Below are 16,932 nucleotides of genomic sequence, written 5' to 3' on the forward strand. Positions count from 1 at the left end.
TAAAAGGCACACTTCCCCATGATTTTCTCTAATGATTACAAATACTTTTAAAATTCTCTTCCAGCATACCAAGTCTTGGAACAGTTTCAAGGTAGAATTTGTTATCAGAGGGTGATAAGTTTTGATTGTGAGCTTGCAAGGTTCACAGTAGCATTAATAGAAAGGTTTGGGTGTGGAAAATCTGGTAGAAATACACTTTTGGCCATGTTACCAACAGACATGTCTTGTGTCTCAAAACACTGCCCAAACCTTGCCTGTAACCACTCCAGCTTTTCTTGCTGGTGGCATTAACTCCCTCGGGTTGGTTTCATCGGTTTCATTGTTTGTCAGAGCACCACGCTGGCAGTGGTACAGTTGTTGGCAGGTATCCCGATGCCAATGCGTCTGTGGCATGTGAACATCTTTCGCAGTTCTGCTCGGAAGCGATCGTGCAGCCACGCATACAAAAAGGGGTTGCAGCAAGACGAGCTCATGGCACACAGGTGGCACAGCAGCTGGATGAGCAGAAAATAGCGCTTGTCAATCAAGTCTATATCGATGTCCCGGAGGACATTGAAGACACTAATGGGCAACCAGCAGACTGCAAACGCTGCCACCACCAGCGTCACTAGACGGAAGGTTTTGCGTTTTCGCGCCCGCTGTGCCTCTGCCTGACTCTGCGTGTGGTGTCCGGGCACCACGCAGTTGCGGAGCTTGACAGATATGCGCAGGTATGAGATGCAAAGTGCTGAGAGTGGGAGGACATAGGTGATGAAGAGTGTGCTGTAAGCATAGGCCAGGCGCTCGCGCTCCTGGCCCATCCAGAACTCCTCACAAATGGTGAAGCCTTCATCTCTGAACTCTACATGGTAAGTGTGGGCCACAGCTGGAGCCACCAGGCCACAGGAAAGGATCCAGATGCCAGAAAGTAGGTAAGCACAGGCCAGGACTGAGATGCGTTTCTTCAGAGGGTGTACGGTAGCGTAGTATCTAAAGGGCAATAGAAAAGTTTGGACAGTTTTACTAAAAATCATGCAGGTACGAATGCCAAAATACTTCCCATCTCTAGTTAGTTTACATAAATTTAAATGTACAGTTAATGGGAGACAAATTACCTGATAATTCCTCCGTCCGGTTAATAAACAGTTTGATGAGCCTAAAATTTCACTAATATTTTAGATATTTGTGCTATCTCTCTTTTATTCCCAGTTGAGTTATTTGCTTTTTCTTGACCATTTATTTCTCAAGTGGAGTGTACACACACAAGTACACAAATTACACAGATTTTTGGACCATTTCAGGTCCAGACATGATATTCCTCACTCTTATTATTAATGAATAATAACATGGGATGGAATTACATGAGTTTTAAAAGTATTTTACTGTAAATACTCTTTTTAAAAAGGGTTTTCTTGCATGATCTGCTTGTTTCATATCCCCACACCCCAACATTTCAATAGGATTGAAATCCGGACTTTGACTAGGCCATTCCATAACCCTCCATTTTTTCTTTTTGAGTCATTCTTTGGTGGATATGCTAGTGTGCTTAGGATCATTATCCTGTTGAAAGGCCCAGTTTCGGTTCAACTTCAACTTTTGGACAGATGGCCTCACATTATCTTCAACCACTCTTTGACATGACGCAGAATTCATAGTTGAATCAACGAGTGCAAGCTGTCCAGTCCCTGAGGCATCGAAGCAACCCCAAACCATAACATTTCCACCGCCGTGCTTCACAGTCGGTATGAGGTGCTTCTTCTGAAAAGCTGTCTTTGGTCTGTGCCAAACATGTCTGCTGTTACTATCGCCAAACAGCTCTATCTTTGATTCCTCTGTCCTGAACACATTATTCCAAAAGGCCTGGTCTTTGCCTATATGTCTGTATCGCTGTCTGTATATGGATTTATACCTGAAGTGGGCTTGCCCTAAACTGGAAGTTTATTCCCCACACACATCCTAACACTATCACCCCAGAAACACTGAAAACACTGGAAAAAGAAGGTAGAAATATTGAGACTGAGATGCAGTTATTATTTTGCATCCACCCATGTTATCCCAAAATATACACAAACTAGTAGCCTAGTTTAAACAATTGTGACTCTGACCAGGCAGTTACCAAGGATGCTGTAAATGCATCGTATAGGGCTGTTGGTGAACATGGTCTGTTTTTGAACATATCTCACCACTAACTCAAGCCTGCATGAAGGTGAAAACCATCCTTTTTTTGTCTAGTCTCAACATGGTGCCCTGTGAACCATTCCAGAAAGCTTAAAAAGAATAGTGTGTCTCCTATTTGTATCTGTATTTATATCCATATTATCTAATTATTCCAAGTAATGTATTTGGTTACACCCATAGTACTTGGAATAAAAATAATACCCTTAGAAGATGTCTGAAGGTTTCCGACATGCTCAGGAGGTTGGAGTATGTGCTGAGTTTGAAATGTTCCCAACACTTGTGAATGTAGGAAACCTTCAGATATTTTCCAGCGACTATATTGTATTTTTACTATACTGTAAGCACAGACCATTTCTTTTTGAGAGATGACTACACTTTAAATGTCAATTGACCTAAAAACTGCATTTATGAAAATGGACAAGGAGACCTTGAGATCCAGATACTTATTAAAGACAGCCTCCCAAGTTTTAACCTCTTTTAAAGTAAAAAAATAAAATTTATATATATCAGCAAAGCATATACTGAATGGCTATTCTGATTATGAAAAATGAAGACACTAAAATCTTTATTGAAGGGACTGGCTATTTTTAGCATTTGCATGACTATTCCCTTTCAAGGCTATTCCCTTTCTCGTTTCCTCTGATTCATCTAAAAGATAAATAACAATTCCCACTTACCTGTCCACACCAATTGCTGTCAATGTGAACACCGACACGTACACAGTCACTGGCTGAATGAGGAACACCAGATAGCACATGAATTTTCCAAACACCCAACCTTGAGGGTTAAAGGCGTACGCCAAGGTGAATGGCACACAGGTGGCACACATCAGCATGTCCGAGAAGGCCAGGTTCCCGATGAAGAAATTAGTCACGTTGTGCATCTTCCTGGTCAGACAAATGACATAGAGCAGTAAATAGTTCCCAAAAACTCCCACTAGTACCACCAGTGTATAGCAAGGAATGATAAGGAGTTTGAAAGATTGTAGCAGCTCCACCCCAACGAACTGAGGACTGCGTTTTGCAGAGCCGTTTGCTGACTGCACCGCCACCTCATATATCCGACCCACGCTGGAGTTCTCGGTGGTGATGTTGCCAAAGAAGCAAGAGGTCATAGGTTCAGTTGGCCAACCACTGCCACTGGCCTCCATGCTTGAAAGCTGGCAGGCAGATTCACCGACCTGGAGTTGGAGAGAAAGGAATTTGCTTGTTTAGCTACCAAAGTTTTTAACCAAAACTTTAAAACCCAAGAGCATGGATGTCAGTTTCATAAATCACAGATGGCTCTGGAAAACTACCAGAGGAATTACCAGCAGTTGGCTGTGTCCTGAGTGGGCGAGTGGTGTTGAGTGCTAATGCAGTTTGTGCCAAACGGATGCATGGATTTCACCATTTTATTACATTTTTTGAACAGATGCCAAAAAAATATGTGCAAATACGCATTTGGAATGCACTGATATGGTTTTAAGATGCAGCAGCTTACATTGTTGTGTTACTCTTTTTAGTCTTAGTTGTACAAATCATCAGCTTACCATCAGTAACAGATGGTAAGATTCTGAAAGATGTCAGAAAAACTCATGTTTGTTAGTCACAGTTAGATATATAACATGCTCAACAGTGGTGAACAAAAACATGTCCTACGATGACGTCAGCATACACTGAAGTCGTTTGACTCATGGATATGTCCTTTACAGTGATGCATATTTGCATGTACGCTAGTTTGGTTTGTAATGCAAATGGCCAGCTCATTCTCTCCTGCTCTAATTCTACAAACTGAGCAAATGACTGACAAATGAAGTGACTATCCAATCTCTTGGGCAAAACCATACGGCAGTTAATGATGGTGTTTTCTCCATTAGTGACTTCAATTGTGTTTATTAGTATTAGCAAAGAACTAGGGAAGCTTAATCTGCTTAATCAGAATTTCTTATTTGCAAGATATTGTTTGTTTTCAGCTCATAAACACTCATTTTAAGGGCGAGTGTTTATCCAGTATTTGATCCTGCTGAAAAGTGTTCTTTAGAAAAGTGCTGTCAAGTAATGCTTGTACAACTTTAACTCAGTGTTTAAGAACGATTAAGAACACAATAATGGTGGTATTTGGTTTTGCCTACTTAAGGGAACACTTATAAACACTTTCCTGCCTGCTGGTATAGGAAAATAGTCCTGGGGTGGTGCAATGTGGCCTGATGCAATGCAGAACTACCGCTACCAGACTAAATTTTGGATTGTTGTCCAATAATGCAAGTCCCAAATTGTTTTACTTCTCTTATACCACGGACATTTGCCAAAAATGATCATTTTCTGTTATTGATAAAGAAATGACATCATGCTTTTTATCCATTTATAGATAATGTCATATCACAGCAAACCAGTGACTACATTTCCCATCCTGCACTGCGAGCCTACAAACATGGCCGCCATGGACAGCAATTCCCAGAACACTCATTTATTCTAATCACGCACTGCATCTAATCTCACACACAATCACACTATAGTTTAAAAGGACTTTCGAGGCATTCACTCTTCGCGAAGTATTAGTGTTATCACTGTACCAAGCGTTCCTTGTTTTGTTTCATGGTTCTTGATCTGTTTCTTGTTCTCGATTATAGCCTCACCCAGTTTATACCTGTTTGCCAATCGCCTGACCCTTTGCCTGTTTCTTGACCTCGCTATTGTCTCGTGTTTTGGAGTTGTCTGCCTGTATCTCTCTCATTAAACTCTTATCTGCATTTGCATCCGTCCTAACCTTCATTACAAGGAATACGTGACAGATAAATTTAATGTAAAACTTTCCTGTGTTGGAAAATTAAAAAAAAAAAAAAAGAGTTTTACTTGTGCTGACACTGGAGACTCCTTCCAAAAATGCTAAATAAACACCTCTTTACAGAAAACTAGATCAACAAGTACATAGAACATTCAAGTCTCTGTGTGAGTTGTTACTCTAGAAATGATATTGTATTACAACAGATTCATTAATATACAGTAAACCAGTCCATACAGGATTTCGCGGAGGGTTTTTTGTGATTGTTTTGGCCAAAAACGCACGATCTTGCTGCAGCTTTTCTCAAAATTTGTGATGCAATTTGTGGAGTTGTTTCTTTCTTTTTTTTTTTTTGTTGCTATTTTGAGAAAAACTATTTGAACTGGCGAAATTGCAATTGCACAGGATTTTTGTTGATCCTTCCTGTACTCATGTTCGACGCATGTGAATTGAAGAGGGCTTTGGCTGATGTTGCAGTGACGACACATGAAGCGCCTTGGCCCAAATCTGCGGAAGATCTGCCGTAATTTTGAAAAATTCCACGCTACTGTGAATATTTGGAGTTTGCATGATTTCCTTGATTATCGCAAAATCACGAAATCCTGGAGGGACCTAGTAAACCTGGGATTTGCCTCAAAGCCATCAGAGCTACTGTCAGAGCTGCTTCTTCATAGAATATTTGTCAACAATTTCTGACCAATCAGAAACAAGAATTCAACACCGTGGAATAAAATTGCTTAGATGATTCCTTTTTAGCAATAGACACTCAACACCGCGTGACTACAACAGATCCTTCCTTGTTATTTCTTGGTTTTATTCTGTCTGTCTCCCTGCAGCAGTGTGATGATTTATGTTTTGTGTTGTTTTTTTATATCTTGTCTGTCTTCCCTGGTTTGGCCAGTGGCATGATTTTTCCATTACACCCATTCCTCTCCATCACCTGTGCACAACATATGTGCTTTGAAAAGTGCAAAATTGGATACATTATTTTGAAGATGTTCAGCGTTGGCCTTAAGCTCATTCTTTTGAAACACCTGGCTCTCAGCCTTAGCCGAAAAGCCAAATAGCTTGCTATTGCTTTGAGAGTACACGGCTACATGGATCTTCTAAAAGTGCTCAACATCAAAGGATACTGAGATATACACCTTGTTACACCTTAAGGGGGTTTACATCCTGTGTGATTATGTTTACCGAGGAAAAAAGACCTGACCTGTAGCCATTATTTGCTCAGTAGAATATTAGAGGGCTTCCTGTGTCATCAGACTCTCTTTCACCCTGATCAATTCCCAAAGCCACACTTTCTGAAAGGCTTTTTTTTTTTTTGCTCTGATCTCAAACAATAGTAATTTCCCTTGGCTATTCACTGCCAAACTCTTTCATTAATTTTCAGACAAATGCCTGCAGCAACAAAATTAAATAATCTCTCTCTCTCTCTCTATATATATATATATATACATAAGCCTGTGAGGTTTATGGAATTCTGTCAGCGAAGTTAGACTGATGCTCTCTGCTAGGGTCAAAATTAACTGATATTCATTTTTAATTTGGCCTCTATGTTTGCGCATGCCTTTTTTGCACCAAAAGTATATTTCAATGAGCGGCATGTCGGCTGCATCGTAATCAGATATCAGTAATTAGTGACTGAATTGTACATTTTACCATGCAGCACAGCAGAATGTGTTTTAAAAATGATCCGACATATTTTACTTCAAGCACCTCCAGTATGCTGTTGACCTCTGCCTTGTGCAACTTTCTTGACAAGGTCATTATACGTTCTAGTTTAAGTGCTAATGACATCCACATTATTGGAAATAAACATTTAATCATTTCCTTAATTTCATTTTTTTTTTTTTTAAATAAAGCTCATCCAAGTGTGATGTGTTGAAGCATAACGCATAATGTTGAAAGCAGTAAGTTTTATATTCTCTGCATTCTTTAAGATTTAATTTGATGGGTTGTTAATGCTGATGTAAAAGGATTGGTTGGACTACACACAGCAAGCTTTCACAGATGATTAAAAATAAATGAATCCTGATATAATACAAAATAACACAGAGCGCATTTGAAGACTGAAGCGTTTATATCATTTATGTATGCAAATTGAAATAGTGTCGTTTTTTTTCTCATTGGTTTCATCACCCTTGGTACTAAAACATAAATGCTTCCATGTTGTCGTAATGCATTGTATTAATACAGATGCAATGCAACTAAATAAACCTGTGAAGCGATCAGATTTTCCAATTTGCCAGCTGATGGCTTCTTTATAGCATGCTCCGTCAGTCAGCACTTCCTCAGCATGTGTAATGTCCATTTACAGGTGCTGCATTTCCTGTCGTTATTCCCAGTCAAATTTGTCCTTCACCATTAACTGCAGTGAAACTCCAGTGACTCATCCTGGGAGATTCAATAAAATAAATTCGATGGAGAGGGGCAGGTCACATGTAACTAGAGTATAGGTAGTGCTCATATCTTTAAAAGCCAGCACCCATTGATATTGACCAAACAATACTGCCCATCTTTCTGTCCAACTATACTTCCATCCATGTGCTCCAAGCGTTTTCATGCTATAATGTCTGGCCTGCACTGCAACAAATTTTGGGTTGAACTAAAAAAAAAAAAAAAAAAAAGCTTGCAGGGATTGTCTGACAGTGCTAGAAAGTGTAAAGGAAGCATTTTTTTCCTTTACAGGTCAGATTTTTCCCAGTATAATGCTGATTTGAACATTCAAACGCAGTAAGTCGTCTCGCTTAATGGAGCTTTATCAGACATGTAGATTGGCTTCACTCTTGAGTGTGTTTTGACAAGCTGTTCAGTTCTAAGATGAAAGTCTTTTCAGCATCTATACAAACTTACCTGAGCAGACTAATGAAAAATTTTAAAGACTAATAAAAAAAATTCCTTCCTTCATTCATTTGTTCATATTAAGTCATCGCTTTATGCTGGTCAGGGTTGCAGTAGATCCAGAGCTTATCCTGGGGATACTGCGCGTCCTTCACAGGGCACCGCACACACACACACACACACACACATATTCACACCATGGGGAATTTTACGTTAGTCAGTCCACCTACTGCCATGTTTTTAGGAGGTGTGAGGAAACCACATTACCCAGAGGAGACTCATGAAGACATGGTAGAACATGTGAAACACCACACAGACAGGAACCTGAGCTCATAATCAAACCTGGGTCACTGGAGCTGTGAGGTGAGAACGCTACCTGCTGCACCACCAAAATTATCACCTGAAAATATCTGTTCCTCTCGGTAACTGGCAATTGTGTGCAAGAGCCTATCGGGTTTCTGTATGGAAATGCAGGACACCAGTTTAGCAGGAGAAGTAGTTGCTCACATGTAGAGCAGGCAGTATTTCCAATGAGCTAATTCATAAAATCTGGAATCGTTAAGGTAAAAGTGTAGGTGCTGGCATGACAACACTGAGTAAATCTAAGTTTTATTGCTTTAATCTTTAAAAAAAAGAAAGTATTCCGTAGACACATATTTTAAAGACGTCCTACCATCCGTAAAAGCACTAACGGGATAAAATATGCAAATGTATGACCATTGGCATGCCCAAGATCACATGGTTTGCCTTTTTCATATCACAATATCACACTTTATGACCACACACAAATGTGAAGTATTACCATATACACATCAGCCATGAGGGGGGCGTGATGACGTTGATGATCTCCTTACAAAGGCACATGTCAAAGGCTAGGATATATTATGCAGTAAGTGAACAGTCAGTTCTCAAAGTCGACGTGTTGGAAGCAGGAAAAATGGGCAAGCGTAAGGATCTGAGCGACTTTGACAATGGCCAAATTGTGATGTCATGGGCACTCTGCAGCTACGCAGCCCCGTATGCAGCAAGCGGTGATGCGCTGTGTTATCATGATCACTTCTCATGCACCGAGCATGTTATATTTGTGGTTTTGATACTAGGATATCCACATTGAATATTTAATACAGGTATATTGGGATGTATCAGCTGCACACGTGTCTACACCAGGATTTTGAGCATTTTGTGAATTTGAGAATGATAATTTAGGTACTATGATAATTAAGACGTTTAAAGCATGATCAAGCCAGATGTCACATGTTCACACTACAACATATTGCAGCAGTTCATTTGTTGCTCAAGTTTGATATTTGGATGGTGTTTGTTAGAGTTAGTTGACAAGCTGAAAAAAGAGTGTATTACACAGATTATCTAGAGTTATCTAACCAACTGGGAAGTTCACCTGTCATCCATAACCATGAAGAATGACCATGAAATAAAATCTGTACTTGCTCATGAGTAGCCAATTAATAGTTAAAACAACAACAACAACAACAACAAATAAATAAATACCATTTATGTTCATCAGATATATAACAGATTTGACAGATTTAACAGACATTGTAATTGATTTGATCGTATCAGTTAAAGTATACGATCCATAACCATAGTTTCACAAATTCTGGGAAAAATAAAAGCTGCATAATAAATTCGTCATAGTTGTAGTTCCATTAGACAATAACGAATAATTAATTAGTCGTAGTTAAATTAAGCCTGTGCTGTAATTGGTTCTTCTCAAAACCAGTTAATTCAGTGACTCAGTGAATAAATATAGTGTTTATAGTGAGCTTACCTGATTCTGGTTGGGCTCAAATTTCCTTTAAAGCCCAGACAAACAGTGTTTGACTCGCCCTGCTGCGGGTTTCGTTGGTTTCCGTGCCGCTCGTGCTGATGGAGAACCGCGCGCGCGCGTCCTCGCGCCACTCAGGTTCCTCGCTTTGAGCGCGCGGCTGGAGGCGGAGTCTCCGAGTCTCAGAGTCTCGCGCGCGGCCACTGCGGGATCAGGACTGCCACGATGAGAAATAACATTAAGTACATGCAGATAAATTTAAAGATAAATACAAATACTCCGAAATAAGTAAATGGATCTATAAAAATTAGACCAGAAATAAGCATTTCTGCATTTAATAATAATAATAACAACAACAACAACAATAATAATAATAATAATAATAATTATAATAATAATAATAATGGGGCACTGGTGGCTTGGTGGTTAAGGTTCTCGGTTATTGATCGGAAAGTCGGGGGTTCAAGCCCCAGCACTGCCAAGCTGCCACTGTTGGGCCCTTGATCAAGGCCCTTAACCCTCTCTGCTCCAGGGGTGCCACATCATGGCTGACCCTGAGTTCTGACGACAACCTCCTGACAGGCTGGGGTATGTGAAGAAAGCAATTTCACTGTGCTCTACTGTATATGTGACCAATAAAGACTCATTATTATTATTATTATTATTATTATTATCATCTTCTTTCCTTTCCTAAGGAGGCATGGTGGCTTAGTGGTTAGCACAGTTGCCTCACACCACTAAGGCTGTGGGCTCAAATCCCACCTGCCTGTTCTCTCCATGTGTGCATTGTGTGCTGATTGGCATTTCTAAATTGACTAGAGTGAGTGTGTGTGTGTGTGTGATTGTGCCCAGTGGTGGGTTGGCACCCCATCCAGGGTGTCCCTGCCTCGTGCCCTGAGTCCCCTGGGATTGGCTTCAAGCTCCCCATGACCCTGATAAGTAGTACAGAAAATGGATGGATGATTATTTCCTTATGAATTTATAAATGACTAAAATCATTGAAAATACTTTAAAAAAAAATTTTTTGCATAAATTTGTGAATCAATTTAACATCTCATACTTAAAACCCCCCTTTTCATGAGTCATCCATTACCGGTTATGACAAAGAAGTACATTTTAGTCATTCACTTTCAACCCTGTTACCTTGAAACATTAACCCTTATGACATATCTGGAAAACTATACACGTCACATGTTCAACAGGAAGTTGCGTCAGCCGATTTTCCTGAAGATAAGTTGAGGAAGAAGATTAAGTGAATTTTTTTCTTTATTCTCAATGTTATTGTGATATTGATTGAGTACAACCCATCCATTCATCCATCCATCCATCCATCCATCCATTTTCTATACTGCTTATCCTATACAGGGTTGCTGGGGAGGGTGTAGCCTATCCCAAGGAGCTCAGAGCACAAGTAAGGGGACATCCTGGATGGGGTGCCAAGCAGGGGTGTAACATGGCCTGGGCATTCAGGGCTGTAGCCCTGAAGATTTGTTCTTTATCCCCGAATTATTGCTTGCCACTACATAACTGAACGTTAATAAAAGAAGACGGTAGTGTTGTAATATTGTATCTTCAGTGAACGGAGGCAAAACCAATCATATAGGGTTTACAGGAAAATACATTGACATACTTGTGTCTTATTGGCTGACAGGGCTCCATTCTGCCAAACACTAACTCACACAGTCAGTGTGAGGGAAACACATATATACAGCATTTTTAAGGGTTTGAAACCCGGCGCTACCTATAGGCAGAGTAGGCAAGTGCCTAGGGCCTCGGGCTTGGAGGTGGGGCCTCTATAACCTTAACATCCCTATACGCTAGTCCACCAATCAAGATGGGCAGTAAAAGACTATATATTGGATATAGATGAATTGTCACTCACCTGTAGTGAAACTAATTAATATTACCATTTCAAAGTGGGTCCCACCCTCTGAATGTTTGAAAAGATAAGGTACGATGAATAAATGGCAGAAATACAACTTTTCTGCAGCTGACTGACTTAAAGTCAGTGATGTATGATGGTTCAATAACAAACACATTCTTCGGGGGCTGCTGAGGGAAATTCTAAACAGGCACGCATAAAAAGTGCAGCTTGTGAGTTGTCATCATCTATTTTGGAGTGATTGTAATGTATTCTAAAATAAACCGGGCCTTGTTTAGTCGATCACCGTCATGTCAGGATAGATCATTTGCAGGTTTATTCTGAATTCAAAAGAGCGTGAGTGCCATCGAAGCGTCGAGACTGTCAAACACTTTGAATTCACGCATACATTGACATTGCATCGGGATCGGGAGCAAAATACTAAAGTAAAAGTAAAGAAGTTTGTAGTCAAAGTCAAGGAGCAAACACACTAGAGCATTTTTTTTAACGTTTCAAAAAAAGTACCTCAACTGTCTGTATATCTTCACCGATGAGGGTGAGGCTTATTGGTTAGCATGTTCGCCTCACACCTCCAGGGTTGGAGGTTTGATTCCCACCGTGGCTGTGTGTGTGGAGTTTGCATGTTCTCCCCATGCTGCGGGGGTTTCCTCTGGGTACTCCGGTTTCCTCCCCCTGTCCAAAGACATGCATGGTAGGCGGATTGGCATGTCCAAAGTGTCCGTAGTATGTGAATGTGTGTGCATGGAAGGAGCCTCCCCTGGCGCACCCTGGGCAACGTTCAGTATCATACTGCTGAGCGGCTAATCCTTCCACCACGATGGTTATACTGTCAAGTGGAACCTTGACATGAAAAGAAGAAGAAGAACTGATGTTTACATTAATGCTCTAACATAATACTTCATTTTAGTCTTTAAATCATAAATATTCTTGTTATACTTATTGAAAAATAAGCATACAATTTTATGAAGAAATGAACAATTTTTTCTGCTTAGTTTGTAGTTTGTCTCTTTCACTTCCACTAGCAGTTCATTTGTGTATATACAGTGGTGCTGAAAGCAAAACTTCACATACTTTTACCAGTCACAGATATATAATATTGGATCATTTTCCTCGATAAACAAATGACCAAGTATAATATTTTTGTCTCATTTGTTTAATTGGGTTCTCTTTACCTACTTTTAGGGCGTGTGTGAAAATCTGATCATGTTTTAGGTCATATTTATGCAGATATATAGAAAATTCGAAAGGGTTCACAAACTTTTGAGCACCACTTTTGAGCAATACCTTATATATGCACTACAATACATAATATGACTATATCTATAACCTATATTGGTTCAATAGGAGGGGGAAATCCTGTCCAAACCCAGAATGGGTAATTCTATCTCTCAAAGGATAAAATGTGTTCATACGATAATAAGAGCTTATTAAAATAGGGAGAATATCCTGTGAATGATCCACACAGAAAACTGTTTGACAGGGGCTCTGATTAGCTAATCTGCTTGATTACTAAAAATTCTCTTGTTGACTCAATGCCTATTCACCTGATTAGCTTTGAGAGTATTTGAACAGACAAACCCGTGGTCTCTTATAATTACAATGAAAGCCATGAATATCTCTTATCATAATAATGAAAAACCATTTCATTAGTCAAAGCTTGCCTGCAAACTTTTCTGCTCAGTAGACACAGCACACGTTTTCTTGTCCGATAATTCAAGGATTTCTCTTTTGATGGATGTACTGGCATTGCTAACATTCTGGCTTATGTAAGAATGAGCCAGCTTGGATAGAAAGTCAGCACTGAGAGTTCATTTCTTTTTCCTTTGCTTTCAATAGTCAGAGAAAAACTGCAGGTTAAGCAAGGTTAATCAGTGTTGACTACAGAAGTGACACAGGACAAAAGAGCCTACGTGCTGGTTCTTCAGAGCATGTTTGGTACGGCGAAAGCTCATGTTTAATTTATACCGACTGAAGTACTTGCATTGTGTTGTTGTTATAACTCACCTGTGAATAATTCATGAGTTTTGGCTGAATCATTTGTGTGAATAAAACAATTTGCTTATCTGACAGCTGCCTCAGTGTCATGGAATCTTAATCTGAATACTTCGGTAGCAGAAGGCTTGTATTATAAGTGCACGAATAATGCTGTACGAGCCACCAAATAACCACCTAATACTATCTTATCAGATTTACTTGTTTTCATTTCAGAAATGTTCAGGAACGATCACTTGTGAAGTGAAGCACTATGGGTGGGGATCTTGCTTGCTGTTTTTACTGGAGAAACCTAATGACTAGCCTATTAGAAACAGCTATGGGGGTCAATTATAAAGTTAAATCTAACAAAGTGGATGTTTTTTAAATAGTCTGTGTACTTTCAAGAGACAGTGCTAGGCTTCCTCTCGATCTAAAGATTATCCTGGTTGGGTTTGGGTTCAGCAAGGTGGAAATTTTAAATGGGTTCTGCTCACTAGTTCTCAGAGCTCTTCCCTGTATCGTGTTTGATTCATCTCGTTTCAATGTTAAATTTACAAACTTGCCCGGTTTATACATTTGTCAGTGCTTTTCTCAGAATGTCTATAATTGGTGCAAAATGAGTGGAATATACTGAACTTTTTAAAGAGAACATTTCCATTTGAAACTATAGTGTTAAAGCTACAGTGCATACAGTACAGCTACAGGATTTCTTTGTTAACAAGAAGAAAAAAAAAATAGTTTAGTGAGCCATTTTATAGTTTGAGACCTTGACGTGAACCTCAGGGTTATGTCACTGTGAACTTAATGCTCTCAAAAAGGCCTTCCTTGGCGAATAGATCTGAGGGTGGAGGTCAGATAAAGAGCAATCCTAAAGACCCCCATAAAAATGATACAAAAAAAAAAAAACACCAACAAAGTGTACTACTCATATTAAATGGTAAATGGTCTGCACTTATAGTGCACTTTTATACAAAGCACTTTACACTGTGTCTCATTCACCCATTCACCCATTCCACACACACTCACAACAATGGTAGCAGAGCTGCCAAGCAAGGCGCTAACTTGCCATCAGGAGCAACTTGGGGTTCAGTGTCTTGCCTAAGGACACTTCGGTATGTGGTGTCACGTAGGCCAGGAATCAAAACGCCAACCCTACAATTAGTGGACAACCCGCTCTACCACCTGAGCCACCGCCGCCCATATTAAGGTTACCAGGAAGCAAGCAATGCTAGTAAACGTAAGTGGATGACGGAATTTTACCATCTTGATACATCAACAATTATCCCAATGTTGGCTTTATTTTATATTGCAATACATCAATACTCCAGTGTAACTAGGATAGACAGAAATGAGGGTCTTTCCAATTTACAAATGATTATTTATTCATTCATTCATTTATACATTTATTTATACATTTATTGCAAAAGTTCCAACTTTGTAGATGGATTTTGAGCATTGAAATGAGATGTTCTGAAGTACTTCAAGGTGCACTGCAAACCAAGGACAACAGGTGCTTTGAGAAAGTACTATACTAAAGGTTGACAGCATTCACACTGAAGGCAAATCTCTGTGCTTGGTTGCAGTTGGCATAATATTGGCAGAAAGGTTTCATGCAGCGAATAAATGCACACAAGCCGTTTCAGGCTAATGGCAGGGACTAATGCAGGATCTGTACTTGCAACTACCATCCATCTGACCTTTTAATTATAAGGAATGCTAAATGAATAGCCGACCTTTGTGCTGGCAGGTCAGCATTTATCAAAAAGACTGAAGTATTCCTAAGGTTGGAGAAAGGAAATATGAATGGCTCCTGTCTCCAAGAGATTTATCGTATACACATAATGTTTTGCTCAAAAGAAAGTGTTTATTCTCAAAAGCATATTCTTGTCTCATCTGTTTTCATCAGGCCCACAAAATGAAATGACACAGACTGCAAGATGAGCATGCGTAACTTGTCAGATGCAATGTTTCCTCTTTTCCAAATCAAAACCAGATTTCATTTGATCAACCCTGATATTTGTTTCATTCTTCAATCAGCCCTTGGCCCACCAGGAGACAAATTGATTCATTTAACATTTTCCCCATCTGTAAATGTGACACAGACAGAATTTAATTATTGTGAAAATTTGTGTATGCACTGAATACAGAGAACATTTGTTAATATAAATGTATCACTTGATATGGCAAGGGCCAGGAGATTCAGTATCTTTCAAAGAAAACAAAAACTTTGTTTGTCCAGCACATCCCACAGACGCTCGATTGGATTGAGATCTGGGGAATTTGCAGGCCAAATCAACACCTTGAACTCTTTGTCATGTTCCTCAAACCATTAATGAATCATTTCTGAAGTAGCCACTTTTGGTAGGTACTAACTGCTCCGTATCAAATGGCAAATGGCACACTTATATAGCGCTTTTATCCAAAGCGCTTTACACTGTGTCTCATTCACCCATTCACACACACACTCACACACTCACACACCAGTGGTAGCAGAGCTGCCAAGCAAGGCGCTAACTTGCCATGGGGAGCATATTGGAGTTCAGTGTCTTGCCCAAGGACACTTCGGCATGTGGAGTCACGTGGGCTGGGAATCGAATCACCAACCCAACGATTAGTGTACAACCCGCTCTACCACCTAAGCCACGGCCGCCCCGTATCAGGAACATCCAGCAAGACCTGCCATTTTAAAGATGCCCAGTCCTCAAGCCGTCACAATTTGGTCCTTGTCATAGTCCTTCAAATCCGTACGCTTGCCCATTTTTCCTGCTTCCAACACATCAACTTCGAGAACTGACGGTTCACTTGCTGCCTAACAGAAGCCTTGACAGGTGCCATTGTAATAGGATAATTGATGTTAGTTATTTCATGTTATAGCTGATCAGTGTATAATAAGTGAGTATCACTTTGACCACATTCCATCAAAAATAGCATTTTGCCTATTTGGGTCTATAGATGGCTGAACTCTACACCTACAAACGCCCTCTATCACATTTGTAATTAAAATGAGTTTTATTGTCACGTTCATGTTTATTCTTCCCCCCCTTTATGGTGCCTCAGTACATACAAACTGTTTAAAAAAATGCTCGGCTATGTGTGTGCTGGATAGCATAAGGTTCGGTTTATCCCCAGTCTCTTTCCATTTTTATAGACAAGGAATTTCTCTATATCAGACTGGGAGATGATGGATATGTCTGATGGATCAACATGATTATATATGGTTCATGGGTGACCCAAGATGAGCTCAGTGAGCTTTTGGGATTTGCAAAGGAAAGGCAAAACAGCATCTACAGATTATCATGTGAGCTGTCACCATAATACTGTTTGCCATTTTTCTTGTAGTTATAATCTCTTTAGTTAGAATTCAGACTTGGAAAGGTTCTGTTTGAAGAATTGAATTGAATCCTGCTGAAATCTGATGATATAATTCAGCTATTAATGTATCTCCTGCCTGTTCTTTTTATTATATGGATTATAATGTCAAGAACTAACATGGATTTGCAGCTTTTAATTACTCCACGCCCTTGGACTT

The 16,932-nt window shown here is 39.8% G+C and overlaps 1 protein-coding gene across 1 annotated transcript; it reads right to left on the reverse strand.

Moving 5' to 3' along the window:
• Window positions 1-326: 326 nt before the first annotated feature.
• Window positions 327-3,307, reverse strand: prlhr2a (prolactin releasing hormone receptor 2a). The gene is made up of 2 exons (XM_053624415.1): window positions 2,835-3,307; window positions 327-969 (listed from the first exon to the last, which is right to left on the reverse strand). Exons 1-2 carry the CDS (start codon window positions 3,305-3,307, stop codon window positions 327-329), a joined length of 1,116 nt encoding a protein of 371 aa, XP_053480390.1.
• Window positions 3,308-16,932: the final 13,625 nt, after the last annotated feature.

The sequence above is a fragment of the Ictalurus furcatus genome, chromosome 5 (assembly GCF_023375685.1).
Source record: "Ictalurus furcatus strain D&B chromosome 5, Billie_1.0, whole genome shotgun sequence".
Lineage (NCBI taxonomy): Eukaryota > Metazoa > Chordata > Actinopteri > Siluriformes > Ictaluridae > Ictalurus > Ictalurus furcatus.